Source organism: Myxocyprinus asiaticus, chromosome 34 (assembly GCF_019703515.2).
Source record: "Myxocyprinus asiaticus isolate MX2 ecotype Aquarium Trade chromosome 34, UBuf_Myxa_2, whole genome shotgun sequence".
Lineage (NCBI taxonomy): Eukaryota > Metazoa > Chordata > Actinopteri > Cypriniformes > Catostomidae > Myxocyprinus > Myxocyprinus asiaticus.
Window position 1 is genome coordinate 18,398,880 of NC_059377.1, and position 15,024 is coordinate 18,413,903.

At 37.3% G+C, this 15,024-nt stretch overlaps 1 protein-coding gene across 5 annotated transcripts in view; it reads left to right on the forward strand.

Annotated features, from left to right (window-relative positions):
• Window positions 1-5,309, forward strand: part of LOC127424823 (protein CBFA2T1-like) — a 99,021-nt gene extending 93,712 nt beyond the window's left edge. For all 5 annotated transcript variants that reach the window (XM_051670276.1, XM_051670274.1, XM_051670272.1 and 2 more), the window contains exon 11: window positions 1,380-5,309. In XM_051670276.1, the coding sequence (XP_051526236.1) occupies window positions 1,380-1,658 (279 nt within the window). In that variant the 3' untranslated portion in view covers window positions 1,659-5,309. The remainder of the gene's footprint in view (window positions 1-1,379) is intronic.
• The last annotated feature ends 9,715 nt before the right edge of the window (window positions 5,310-15,024 follow it).

The following is a 15,024-nucleotide window of genomic DNA, read 5'->3' on the forward strand; positions in this document are numbered from 1 at the left end:
TGTGCTTGTTCTAACTTTCTTTAAAATAAATGCCACTTGGTTCGGTATTTTCTTATCTAATGCAATGACATTCATACATTTACTTTATAGAGGTGTGGTATAAGTGTCCAAATGCTTTTGTGGCCACTGTACATGTCTATTACATTCTAGATAACATATCTTGATTTAGTAAGTTTGGTTGTTTTATTCCTGTGGTATATTTTTATCTCCTTAAACTCTATCCTTAGGAAAAGAACAGGGGGAAGACAAAGGGTGTCCCAGATAATTCCTCATGCAGGCCGGTGTCATGTGGAGCAGAGGAATAGCGTTGCATTTATCACTTCAGGCAGAGACGTGCTTTCCCTTTAAATGAAACATGTGGACAGTTAAGGTGGTACTGATTTGGATGAGGGAAATTGGGAAGGGAGCGCAGATTGTCTGCGCACAGCGGGGGGATGGCTCGTTTAATCAGTTAGCAGAGAAATGCGGCATGCATCTGAGTTTAATTGCACGAGCCATGTTTATGCACACGTCTCCCTGGAGGATTGCGTTGGTAGCTGTTTCTAACTCCGGCTTCCCGTTTCATGGTACGCATTCAGGACTTTGCGATAATTGCTATTATTTGGCCTGGAGACAAACACAAAGAGGCCACAGTGGTAACCTGAGTGTCTGTGTGATCTTTGAACGTTTTGGAGTTAACCTGTTACAAATGTGTTCTCACACAGCGCCATGTGGAGCTCAGTAAAATGACTCCATTTAACGTTACTTTTTCCCCAGCTAGCTCATTATTTCCATGTTTTGAAAGCAGAGATATCCAAAGAGAAATAAACCAGAATTCTCTATTTAGACTTGAAATCAATTGGGAAATGTTTGCTGCTAATAAGCCGAGACTTTCTCTTGGTTGTCTCAAAGGTCTGTACATCTATTGTTTCTTAATTGTGATAATTCCCATGGAAAGGAGCACACAGATTGAGAGAGAGGGAGGAATTGTTTGGAGGCTGGAAATTTTTGACTGTGGTGACATTTTTGCAAAGTGATATTACGTGGCTCCTTTTCGCATATCGCGACAGTTGTGAAGTGAAATGTCCACTGAGTGGTGATAAAAGCATTTAAAAAAAAAATTGGTAAAATCTGTAATTCCAAAACAGATGAGGTTTTTAAGGTTAATGCTCTAACGAGTTTTAAATCAAGAAAACCTACCCATCTCCCTACCCTAAACCTTAAACCTAAACCTAACCAAAAGTGTCATAAAAAGCAAATTTCACATCAAAAAACGCAGTTGCTGAAGCAATTGGTGTTTCTATGACACTTTTGATGCATATGTCTACTCAAGTGCTCTTCAGGGGGTGATTTTTTAAATTATTTTTGTAACCTAAACCTCCCCCCATTTTTCTGTGCAGAGTTGCTGGAATTGCGGGCGCAAGGCGAGCGAGACCTGCAGCGGGTGCAACACAGCACGTTACTGTGGTTCCTTCTGCCAGCACAAGGACTGGGAAAAGCACCACCACGTATGTGGCCAGACTCTTCAGTCGCAGCAGCAGGGTGAGACCCCTGCCACTGTCAGCTCCTCAGCGACCCCCAGCAGTGGCGCCGGCAGCCCTGCGGATACGCCCTCCACCGCCACTCCCCGCTCGGCCACGCCCGGCACGCCCTCTGCCATAGAGACCACACCACGCTAGAACAGATGCTTAAGCCTACCACAGACTGACTCACCTGCCTCACTCGCTCAAAGATATTGATGCTGGCGTGCTAACAAAGAAAGAAGTATTTAGAGCGATCACCCACAGGAGGTCCATATCAGGTCATATTGACTTGCCATGATAGAGAACGCAAATATATTCTTTGTTTTTAATTGCTTATTGTTCTTTATTGTTACTACAGCTATTATCGATTACTGTTGGTTATGTTGTTTATTGTTGTGGCTCTCGTAGATTCTTGTAAATACGATGAAAAAAGAAATGGAGTAGACAGCTGTGACCTCTCGATGAGTATTGTTATGTTCTCTAAGCTCTTTATACGTTGCTATTGACCTCATTAAAAGACACTTTATCAAACAACAAAACCAAGGAAATACTTCATACAAACAGATGTAAGCAAAGACACAAAATATGATTCCTTGTAAAGAAGACAAAAAAAAAAAGGTTGTTGCAAAAAAAAAAAAAACATGCCATTAAGGGCATCTGTGTTGGACATAGTGGAGTAGACAATGGATGAACTCTGCAGACCTTCAACACAGCATGCAGATGTGCAGCAGATTGTAAAGAAATACAGATGCTTATCCCTCTTGCTTTATTTTTATTTATTTTTATCATACTTCTGCAACATAATATCCAGGTCAGTGGTCTGAGAAATACAAAGCTGTTTCACTGAGGAATATATTGGGCAAGGAGGAATGTGAGCCTGCCTTTGTTGGACATTGAGTACCACACAGCATAATGAAGGATGCGCTCTGAGCCCTGATCCCTAATGCACTCCATCAGCGCCCAAAAAGGAAGTGAAGTCATCAGCCCGCCAGAGCAGGACTGTCAGAGCCTCACTATGACAGACGCTGGAAAAAAAAAGATCCATAAATCAAAGGCGAGTTCCTGGCCATTGGAGCCAGTCTAGACCCCTCTCCTATCCTGCCTATCTCTAACCCTACCATCAGTTCTTACTTGATCTCATAGTGTTAAACACTCGTGTCCTGTGCCGTCACCAATGGTTATTTATTGTAAATGTGCTGGACAATTGTAACAATGCATAATAGTTTAAACCACAGTGACAACTTTCTAAACTCTCTAGGTGCAACAACATATTTTCTCTTGTTTTCTCACTTTCTCTCAAACGCTCTCGCAAGCTGCTTTTCTATACGTATGTGTTTGTGGTAGTCCCCTTGTAGTTTTCGAAAAAGAAGGCAAATGCTTTTTTTCCCCGTTGTCCTCAAAAGAATACAAACACTATCTCTCAGAGCTGCTACTTCATTCTCATTCAGATCTTTTTCTGAGATCTAGCATGTTACATGGAATGCTAACATAAATGTGTTTGTACATGGGACGTACATAAATGTATTTGCACTGTCACGGTTTCTCACGGCATGCTTTTTTTGGCAGTTTATCCCGTAGGGAGCCTCACTTCATGGGTTATCTTTGGAGTGCTTCATTACATGTCTGTGATTTTCATTTCTTGTAAAAAAGAAATTGGAGAAAAAAAAAGGAAAAAGAAAAAAAGAAGAAAATGAAAAAAAAAATACAAAACAGAGGTATCACTGTCTGTTTTTGTTTACATTTTTTTCTAAAGATAATGGCAAAAAGTCATAACTTTTGCTTTGAATAGTTAAGGATAGTGCATGCACATGCATACTGAACGCTATGGTATATGTTGTATTTGTTTTATACAGAAAATTAGAAAAATTTACAAAAAAGACTAAGAAACTAACTTTCCAAATGCAGAGGTTACAAACAGACAGCTTTAACACTGCAGAGCACCAGGATACACAGTATTACAAATGAATTAACATGGAAGACAGCCAAAGACAGACACGAAGGACCAAAACCTGACAAAAGATATTCACTCAAACGCATTCTTGTTTTATTTAAGTGTTTATCAGGGGAAGCCACATTGAGCAATGTTTCCATTTGAAAACCTTTAATTCTCCCCTGTCCAGAGCCAAGACCAGCCCTTTTCAGCTCATAGGGAGGAGAAGCCACTTAAAAACCATGTAGCAGTTCTTGTTGAAAGACGGTTCACGTATGAATGATGTGGTCTTGAATGATTGAGCAATAATCGAAGGTGGATCTGATATCTCGATCCTTCAGGGCAAGGTTTTCTGTGAAGTATATTTTACGACAATTTCATCTTTGTTGTTTTTCTTTACGTATCATTCTTCGAAAGAGTGTCACCCCAAAATGCTGTACTCGGAATAGCCCAACCGAAGCTGTTCGTGTTCATAAACAACGCATAACCAAACCTTCAGCTCATGATATAAAGCCATGTAAGATAGAAACAAATGTGTTGTTTCTAAAACTAAAGTTAACAAACTAAACAAAACAACCTTGTTAATGGTTAAGAAAAATAGGGGACTAAATGAGCACTCAGCTGTATACTTATGGCTCGCAATCCCCAAACCATGGTGCTAAATGCTGCACATTTGACCTCTTAGGATGCTATGGTTAAATAATCCAAAAACAAAGGTGTAAGACACCTGTCCACAACTCCACAGAACCTGCCAGCTAAGCTGTCTTGAAACACTAGTGTACTATTTTTGAAAAATGTATACAGTTAGTGTAGTGAGTTTGATCAGGGCAACCTGAATAAAATAAGCACGGGCAAAGCATTAAGAAACTCAATAAAGGCTCTTTCTCCTCTTTCCCCACTACTAGTACGTCTGTTTTGCTACAGTCTTTTTCCTCGGTGGCAAAAAGTCTCACTCTACCTCTGACAGCATGTTAGGAGCACCAGTCGCTGAGCGGACACTGGTCTAGTCAAACCAAATGGGCACAAAAGAACAGGACTTTAACCCAAAGGTAAAAGCTCATACAGCTGCAAACCATATCACTACTTGGTAACAATGCAGACCTCATGAGAAAAGAAAAAAAAAACTGAATTAATATAATACGTAAGATAAAAAACAGGAAAAAAAACTTTTTTACGTTCCTTTAAGTTTGTCACTCGTACAAGATCACTTTGAGTGTCACAACTCAAAGTAAAAAATAAATAATATGATGATTTTAGAGAGTTGACTCCATTTGACACTATAATTTAATAAATTGTCAAAGATGATATATTCCTATTGCCCTCTTCTTCTCCTGTTTTTGTCCTCTGTTGTGAGACCTGCTTGGCTGTTTAATGTCATTTAGGTTCATGTTTATGGGGGATTCATGCAGAACATGAGCAAAAAGGAACAGCTGGTGAATTTGCGCATGCCTCTTGTTCTTGCGTTTCCCGTTTGTAAAGTGAATAAAATTGTGGGATTATAAAGGGACAGTGGAAACACAAAGTGAAATTAATTGTGTGGGTTGGGTTTAGGGAAGGGCGGTCATAGGGTTCTTTGAAATTTTTATTGTGAAAATAAAACTCATGAAAGTCGTTGTGCAATACTAAACTGAAACATGAACCACAGACTAAAGGTGTGGACTGGGAGGGTGTGGTCTTTATCACACTTTTTCAGTATTCTCTAGGGTTTTTTGAGTCTACGATGTCAGAACTGTGGTTTCTTGTTTAATTTGTTTTCTTTATTTTATTCTCTCATTTTCGGGGGCTGTAGTACATGATCTGTCAGTCTGTGAATCTTTGCAGTATGATTCTTGTATTGTTGTTCTCTTTACTGTGTAATAAATATGTTCATACCTGCATTGGTGACTGTTGGCTTCTGTTTGTTGTTGTTGCAGCAACTTTAAAAAAGATCCAGTGAATGAAAAAAACCTCTGCCCATTTGTTGAATTATTTACAGGGTTCCTACAGTCATGGAAGATTTATGGAAATTAAGAACATTTTAAATCAGATCTTTAACCCAAAATGATCATTTTTCAACTCTTATTCCTTTCTTTCCTCTGTGGAACACCAAGAAGTTATTTTTAGCTGAATGTCAAAGCTGCTCTTTTCCATATGATGAAACTGAAAGGTGACTTTGATTGTCAAGCAAGATTTTCAGTAAATAATCGACTTTTGAGTGTTATTCACACCAAGCTATCATATAGCTTCAGTAGACTTGAAATATTGTGCATGAGTCAAATGGATGACTTGTTGAATTGTGTTTTTTTTTTTTTTTTTGTCCTTTTTGGAGCTTTACAGCCCCTGGTCCCCATCCACTTTAATTGTATGAAAGAGAGCAGCATATTCTTTTAAACTTCTTTTGTGTTCCAGAAGACATATGGGTTTGGAACAACATGAGGGTTAGCATACAATTTTCATCTTGAATTGAACTATCCTTTTCAAAATCATGGAAATTTCAGTATTGCATGCTTAATTCATTCTGATGTGCTTTAACCACAAATGTGGCCGAAACTATAACTCATTGCTGGGTAGTAACTAGATTACAAAAGTACTTGTAATTAGATTCAATTACATTTTAAAATACTCATAATCAGATTACAGTTACTTATTTTGAATAACATGATTACATATTAATCTGGCGACTGTATTAAAATGTCTATAATTTATTGATCCCTCTAATTCTTCTTTTTAAATATTTAAAATGTTTCATTCTAAATGAGTTTACCGCTAATCGGTAAGTATTTTAGTGTTGTTCTGGGGGGGGGGGGGAGAGGTGGAATTGCATACATAGACCTGATACGTGCCATCATCCATGTGGCTATAATTACACTGAAGATAGAGCGGCAATCCACATCAGGTCAAACACATCATGCGATGCACTTGGACACATTATCAGTGAGGTTACCTGAGGTCATTGGATGTTTCGGGTCTTTCAACATCAGGCACCCTCGCCCAGTCGACCCAGCCAGGGTTGATCAGGCTCCAGCTTGTGTGCGGATGGCTTCCTCTATCCGGTCTTTCCAGGCCACATTTAATTACAGCAGAACCACATGCCAAGATACTTCAGACACCAGCACCATATCTGGCGTGTGTGGCATGAGTGGTGACTGCGATGGTATCTGGGAACTTTAGCTGTCTCCCAAGGTTAACCGTCAACTGCCAGTCCCATCTTGTGGGTAGGAGCCATGCTGGTTGCTTTGGCCACACTTGTGGCATCTCAGCCTCCCTTACAAAGGCAATCTTCTGCTTCTCCACTCCCTATTTACTCTGAGTGAGACCTGTGCAGATGCTATCAGCTATTGCCTTCAGGACCTGGTCATGGCGCTAGCGATAGCATCCCTCACCTAGGGCCTTCGGACAGCTGCTAAGTATATGCTCTAACGATCCCATCCTTCCATCTCAGCCCTGGTCACCTGCAGTGAAGCGGTGTTATTCAGTGTGCCGTTGAAGACCTTGCCTAGGCTCTTTTCTGGTTTCTTCACAACTGAAGGAATTTGGACACCTCTGAGGAAGAAGTGAAACTCATCTGTCACTTTCCCCCTCTTCACAATCAGGGACCTGGATTTTGCTGGCTTAATCCAGGCCCAGGTGATGAGAGCTTCAAGACCTTTAAGGATCCACCTACATCCAGTTACTGATGTCATTGTCACTACTGACTGAGGTACTTATTCCCCCCCTCGGGCACCCCTGGGGGTATATTTCTGCACACATAAATGCTGAACAGATTGCATTAGTGTAGTAAAGTTTGTTTTAGTTTCGTGAATTGCTTTTGTACTCGACTTCAAAAATGTACATGTGACAAAAATGTTCATGATGCTTTTTTGTTTTTTTTGCTATGTTGATTCACAAATATAACTGATCTGTTACCACACATGGATGCCATTTTTAATTAAAAAAAGTACTGGAGTAAGAACATTTTAATTGCCTTATTCACTCACAAATAGCAAGTAAAACACACACACAAAATGTTTTATATATATACCTGTATATATATATATACCAGTGGTGGAAAAAGTACAGATTTTTTTTTTACTTAAAGGTGCAATATGTAACATTTTTCATGTAATATTCGCCTTTTTTTTTTTTTGCCAATGTGTGAACGGCTTGCAACGCAACTTCAAAAATGAGCCCTTCCTGGACTTCCTAGGTTGCCTATTAAAGCCTGTAGACTGATTTTCATGCGAAAGGAGCAGATCGCGTTTGCCGGGAAAATCCAAAGGATGTGATGTTTTGCACGCTCCCAAGAGCCTTGCCTCAGTGCTTCTCTTCTGCTATTCAACAGTGTCAACAGACAGTCTGCAACACTATGTAACGTTATCTTAGAGATGGAATCCAGCAAACGGCCGGCTCCAAATACAACACCGACTCCTACACAAAGCCATAAGGATTGATCTGTGTAAGCTAACTTAATCTTGCCTGCTAACACTGACGAATTGCAACAATCTTCTCTTTATACTAAAAGTCAGGTTAATGTCAATGTTAATCTGTAATTATTCAGCAAGGTAAACTACAATAATACATGAAATGAATGCTAGACATTGTTCAAGATAATGCAAAAAGCTCCATTCATTAGTGTAACTTAACTTGGTTATACAGAAAATATATACATTTTATTATTATAAAACAATAGCACATCAATATAACAAAATGACAGTTGTGATGGAATCACATCAATACTGAATTGTGTCAACATATTTATAATGTACAGTCTATTTTATAAACAGCTACTGTCATCATCCACCAAATTTAACAAACAGCTATTGATAAACCTGGCTAGCTAGCTAACGCCGACATAGGCTATCGTATAAATGCAGTCAATGTATCATGCAAAGAAAAGTGATTACTTCAAACTACAGTCTCGCATAGTCAAACCTATAACAACTCTATTTTTTAGCCCTGTTCCAGCACTGGAGAGTCAAATATATTATACAGTCTCAAAGTTTGTAGTAAAACAATCATAACTGTGTAATTTTAATTATGCTACCTCATCTGTCATCATGATGCCGGTCAATCACGTTCAGTCTCTTTTTTTTGCCGATGCTCGCTCGCATCCCTATGGAGTGTGTGCGCACGATCACGAGCAACAGGCTGCAGTTCACTTAACGGCCACAGGTGTCATTAATAACAAGGGTACAAATAGAAGTACTAAGAAATATTATGACTCAAGTAAGAGTAAATAAGTAGTTTGCCGAAAAACTACTCAAGTAATTTCGTTACAAGTTACTTTATGAAAAACATATTATATATAGTATACGCACTTCCATTTTTCCAAGACATTATTGTTCTTGAAAGAAACTTATGCTTCCTTTCACCAAGGATGCATAAAATTGATCAAAAATACTGTCAAAATCATTAATTGCCAATATTATTATGGTTTGAAATAATTGTTGTGATATTTATTCCATTTTTTTCTTTACCCGTGATGGCAAACCTATACTGTGTCAGCTATTCCTTACGAAAGCATTCTGAAGTGCTAATTTGGTCCTCAAGAAAATTCTTATTATTAGAACAATTGAAAATGGTTGCGCTACCATGCGGAAATCACAATACAGTGTTTTCCCCATTTGCTGAGGTACTGAGTTCTTACAAGTTGCTTTACACTTGCAAGTCAAATTTGGTTTTAAAAATAGACAAAAAGAAACACATTTCTCCTGAAATTCTATTTTCTCCTAAAGTCTATTGTTTTAGAGAGACGAAGGCTATTCCATGCATTACTGTTTTGAAAAAGAATCTATAACCAGGATAGAGAGGGACAGCCAGATATACAACAAAAAGACAAGTAAATCACAGTCTCTAATTTGAGAAACAGACTCCTCACAGGTCCTAAACTAGCAGCTAAATGCCAAAGACCTGCATTGCTGTAAGAGGATTATTGGACAAACAGAAACTTTTAAGAATACAACATTTATTTAAATAGAAATAGCCATTTGTAACATTCGAAATGTCTTTTAACTACATAATGTGCATTGTGACTGAAACACATTCCTATTTCAGGTTTATTCTCATTCACGTATGTCCAAGTATTTTGGCTATTAAGTTAACATACTGTACAAAACTAATGTAATGCAATATCATAGATGAGGAAATTTATCCACTATAATATTGGAGCAATTATCCAGATATGGAATGAGATTATTAAGCAAACTGTTATCAACTCCTACATGCCAACTGTATAAAATAAGGCAAAAATAAACATTTCACTCAGTGTTTAGTGAGAGATATGATTGATTCAAACACTAAAAGTGGCTATTCTGAATATGTATTATTGTATTACAGTTTTAATAATATAATCTTAATTAACATTATGGTTATTTAACATATTGAGATATTATTATTAAGTAAATTGTAGTATTTGGTTACATTATGTTTTGTGATTTCTCATATCTTCTTTATATAACATCCATCCCTTGTGCACTTTTGGCCTCAAGTGTGTGAGGCTTTTCAGATAGATAAACAGCAGCACAGGGCAGGGAAGTACAGTACAGCACCATAAGCAAGAGTGTTACCCGCTAGGACAGTTTATTTTCAACAAGAGGGGCGAATGGTTACGGAATTTAACGTGGGAGTAAAATACTGAACTGATGCGGATTGACAGAAGTGGATAGCTCGTCTGTGCACGCAATAGTGCAATGAACCGGATGGCGGGAAAAAAATATAATGTTCAGCGAAAGGTCAAAAGAAGATGGCAATGTATGTAATTGTAACTATATCAGATATTAATAAAAACATGGGAACTCATTGCGTGGGCATTTTTTGCCCCCATATTTAGATTTTTGGTGTTAGTTCTGTCAATTGCAGTCCCCATTAATGTCCAACACTATTGGCATTGTATCTTTCTAAGGTATTTAAAAGTTTGTTTTAGACATATAGTAGCAAGTAAACAAGATATCCCCACATACATGTCAAACTACACTATGTTAATGTTTGACAGTTAAAATATTGCCTACTTTAAAAACAAGTGATGTTTGATCAGTGGTTAAACGTGTTCAGACGGTTCCCTCGTACCTGAATAAACGGCTCCTTTCTAGAATAAAAATGAAATATGCAGACAACCATAATATTACAGTTCTTGTATAGTGACAGGGCAGAAAGTTTTGAAGAAGCTAGAGAAGAGAGGACAAAGGCAGCAGTTTATGCACGCTTGATGCGCTTCATGTCATGCACAGTGCTTTTTTGTTTATAAACAAATTTAGAGTTTATAATCTTCTTCTTCCCAAAAATTCAGAAATATTATGTATTTTTTGGTACTTTGTAATTGTGGTGAAAAATAATTGTAGCGAAGTTGAAAACTTCATTTTCAATCAACTCAAATAAAAGTACTATTATTTATTTATACTTAAAGTTTAAAAATGTGACAGATTTACTCAAGTACTGTAACGAGAGTAGTTGTAATTAATTACTTCCCAACTCTGATATATACATATATCAATTCTCATATTTTGATCCATTAAGTACTGTTAGTTTGCCTTAATGCATTTAAGCAGTATTAGATTATCCTATTTAAATGCATGTGATATCAAATAAACAAGGATTAGTTTAGAAGTAATCCAAAAGTAATTTAAATCAATCAGATAATTTGTAATCAGAACCAGATTATAATTGAGAAGGAATCTACCAAGCACTGCTAAAACTATTCTCAGTAACACAGACATATTGTTAAAGGTTGAGTAAATTGTGATTCGCTATGTATGTATGCATGAATCAAGAAAAGCTTTAAGTGAAATTAGGTTTTGAAAGGCCATTTTAAAGGCCTTCTACACTCAAAATCATTGGCCTTTGGAATTAAAGAGTGAATTCTCTTTATGAAAGGAAGCTATTAGAGTGCAAGGTCTATATTTAAAGTGTCACTTAATACACATTTTACCTAATGTTGAAATGTTAATATGTCCAATATTCAGCCCACTTCCTCCTGCAATGTGAAAGCAACATTGACAAGGCAACACATTTAGTACAGCAATTACCTTCCTCCTGGCCGAAAGACTTTATAAATGCGACGTTTAGATGCTGTGGCCCCACACCACCAAAATTGACCCTCTGATTCGACGATCACTCAGCCGCGAAAACACTTTCTAAACTCGTATGCCAAAGATCTGTCTTTTGTGAATCTCTTTTGCGCCTTATCTCCTTCTAATACCATTTAAGAGATCATTAAGCTAAGAATGAGTTAAAATACTCTGATATTCCCAGCATTTACCACCATCCACATTTTGGCTTTGCTTTTTTCTTAGCGTTTTTATTAAGTGGCAAGAATTGACAGACCCTCAATTAAGCGAGGTCTAGAGAACTGTTCTCCACTGATAACAATACAAATGGACTTTCTTAAACAGATAAAAACAGCTGTCTCTTTTATTTGAATGCCTCACCTTTCCGCTCTCCATTAATTGGGTCTTTGATCACAGGCAGAGGTGCAGAGTGCCTGATAAGAAAAAGGTTATTAGTAAAGTAGCCTGGAGGACTAAGTCGCGTTGTAGCGCGGGCTGCACGAGATGAGATAAGCTGGTAATGCTCGCGTGTGCATGTGGTTGTGAGTGATAGGGCCGCCGTCTGGCGCTGGAATGCTTGCGGAAGGAAAGGAGCAATACTCTGAGAGACAATATCTAATGCAGGATATAAATTCGGTTTGCGGGGACGGAACACGGGATTAAACTCCATAAAGAGTTCACCTCTAAATGGTTTACATTTTTTGCCTCTAAATCAAACTGTGTCGCAGAATTTCACCGTGCTTTTTTTAACCAAATATGTCATGAGGAATATTACTGTAGGCCCACAGTGACGGAGGACAAAATAACATTCTGCCTTTGAGAGTTAAGCGAGAGGGTCTGTTTGATGTGCAGCCTAGCTAAATTTGAGGATTTAAATCTGATATAATCTAAGCCTGTTTTTATGTTCCCATGTCCACGGATGAGGCGCTGAGTGATTCGAAACACCTCGTTCAGGAATCTTCGAGGGAAAGATTCCTCCAACATCAGAGGAATACAACTAGGGGATATGAGAGCATATTAGGGCCGTTATGGTGTGGGCAAAGTGACTCTGTGGAGAAAATCTTTTTTGATTAAATTACAAAACACAAGGTTATCTTTCCCAAGCACATGCCTCACTGCCCTGGGCATGGATAATCTGTTAATACCATTCAACCATAATGACATTATTAAGGAAGTGGAGTAGTGCATCTCCACCCAGGCCTGAATGATGTATGTAGCCGACCCTCCATTATCCTAAATAGAGGATATGGGCCATGATGTGGAGAGAAAGTTATAGATAGAGAGAGAGAAAGAAAAGCACTGCTTAAATGTCACCTAATGGTTCCCTGGCACCCTGCTGATGAACAGGGCAAGAAAGAAAAAAAAAAAAGAGGAGAAAGAGATCTACCATTTATCTCCAGGGGCTAAAAAGCTAAAGCATATATTTATCCAGTGAAAAATAAAATCAATCATACGCACTGTCTTAAAAATAGCTACACTGAGAAAATGTGTAATCCATTATAGTAGCCATACAAGTCTGGTTTCAAATATTTGTAAATCTAGGATCTACGTTGAGTAAATAGATTGTACATTTAGGTTGCAAATTATACAAAACTGTCAAAAACCTAAATTATTCCGCAGGGCGGGGTTACGATTTCCGAGGCCCCAAGCAACAGTCCAGTCGTGGCCCCTTTTGCTGTCTGACTAGGTCGGGGCAATATGGCTCCAAAAATTATATCTCAATATTTTTCAGCCTGTTGACAATATATATTCAATATATATCTCGATAATTGTTTATTTGCTCAGAATTTATATAAAAGTGATTTTAAATCATATTTTTTTATCCAAAAGCCAGTTTTAAAATGTTTAATGAAATAAAAATCTAGCTAAAGATAATGAAGGCATGTGTTCCAAAGTTTATCATTAAAAGAACACAAGGGCAAATGGTATGGTATTTAATTTATAATATAATAAATATAATTTATATGCCCCAATTAAAAAGTACAGTAATAAAGAGTTATATTTACCAACGAATATATAAAAAAATAAATTGTGAATGAACAGGGTGTGCAAAAACCACAAATTTACTCACTTATATTTTGGAACCCAGTTAAATATTATTTATTATTGTCCAGTCAAGTTTATTATTATAAGATGATACTGAATTATTATTATTTTTTTGAGTATTTGTTTTATACAGTAGTGATTTATTTCTGTTGTGTTAACTTCACCTTCACCTGGAGCTTTTATTTTGGCGGAACACTGTCTCAGAACAGTTTGAAAAGCACCTTCTTCTATCGCAGCATTTGCACTTTGTTAGTCACATAGGAACATATTGTGATTTTACTTTTATTTTAATTATTTGTGCAGCCCTGGAGGCATCAAATTAGTCACAGAAATTAATTCTGATTCAAAGTAATGGCCAGCATCATCCAATCACTGCCAACCATGTTAAAATAAAAATATACATTATAAATTCTGAATCTATGCCAAATATGTTGAGTGGTCCAAACATCATCGTCAGCCTGAAAACTTTTGGTCAGATTTTAGGAGTGAATGCACTTAGCTGCATAGACAGCTGGATGCTCCCTTGCTCCCTATTTAGTGAATGACTTAACCTCCAGTGTGCTGTCTGTCTGCACTGGTCTCCGATCAGTTCAAAATGCACCTCATTTTTATCTCAACTCTATATAAAGCCTCTGAAAGCAACATTTTTCATCTTTTGGATGAACCCATTGATTCTCAATGTGAAAATGCACAGAAAAAAAGGAATGCATTTACTAATGTTAATGAATAGTACTGTATTGTTCAGTTATAACAGAATAAAATATAACAAAATGTATATTAAAATGAAGCTAAATGACCTACAGATGTGAACTATAGCAATTTTAACTCAAACTCATTAGGTTAGGTTAATTTGGTTTACTAAGGTTTATTTAAGTAATTTTCTTACATTGGTCCAACTTATTTTTTTGATTAATCATAAGTATATGTTAAGTGTGCAAGTGTAGGGACCGTGAAACTGTTGAAATTACCGTGAAACTACTTACAGAGCCAAGCAGCACTCAAATCAAGTATCATTTGAGAGTGAAAGTCCATCCTCAACCTAAGCACAAGCACCAATCTTCACCACAAAAGTAACCCCCAAAACTCCAACATAACCAATACCAATATAGCAGAATATTAACAAATCTCCAAATGCATAAAATAACACTTAATTTCCACACTTGTTTTCCCTATCCAGCTGGGAAATGGAAATCCTCTGCCCAGTTTCATCAATGCTACATTAACACAACAAAATTATTTATGTAGTCCCAACTCAAATGGATTAAGAAAACTTCCATTTTACAAATTTAAATGGATAGAACACAGTTGTTTTTGCACAACTGCAAAAGTTGTGTTGCTTTAGTTCATTTTAATTAAGGAAATAGAACAAGCAGCAAAAATCCCTTTTTAGTATAAAAAGTGCATTAATATTAAATGAGGTAAGCACTGAGGCATTATGATTGGTTGTCTGTTGCTAAACAACTTTCTGAAACATTCTAACAGTCCATCATTTCACATTGTATACCTTTGGTACCGCAATGTGGGTTTAACCCTACAAAAGCAGTGC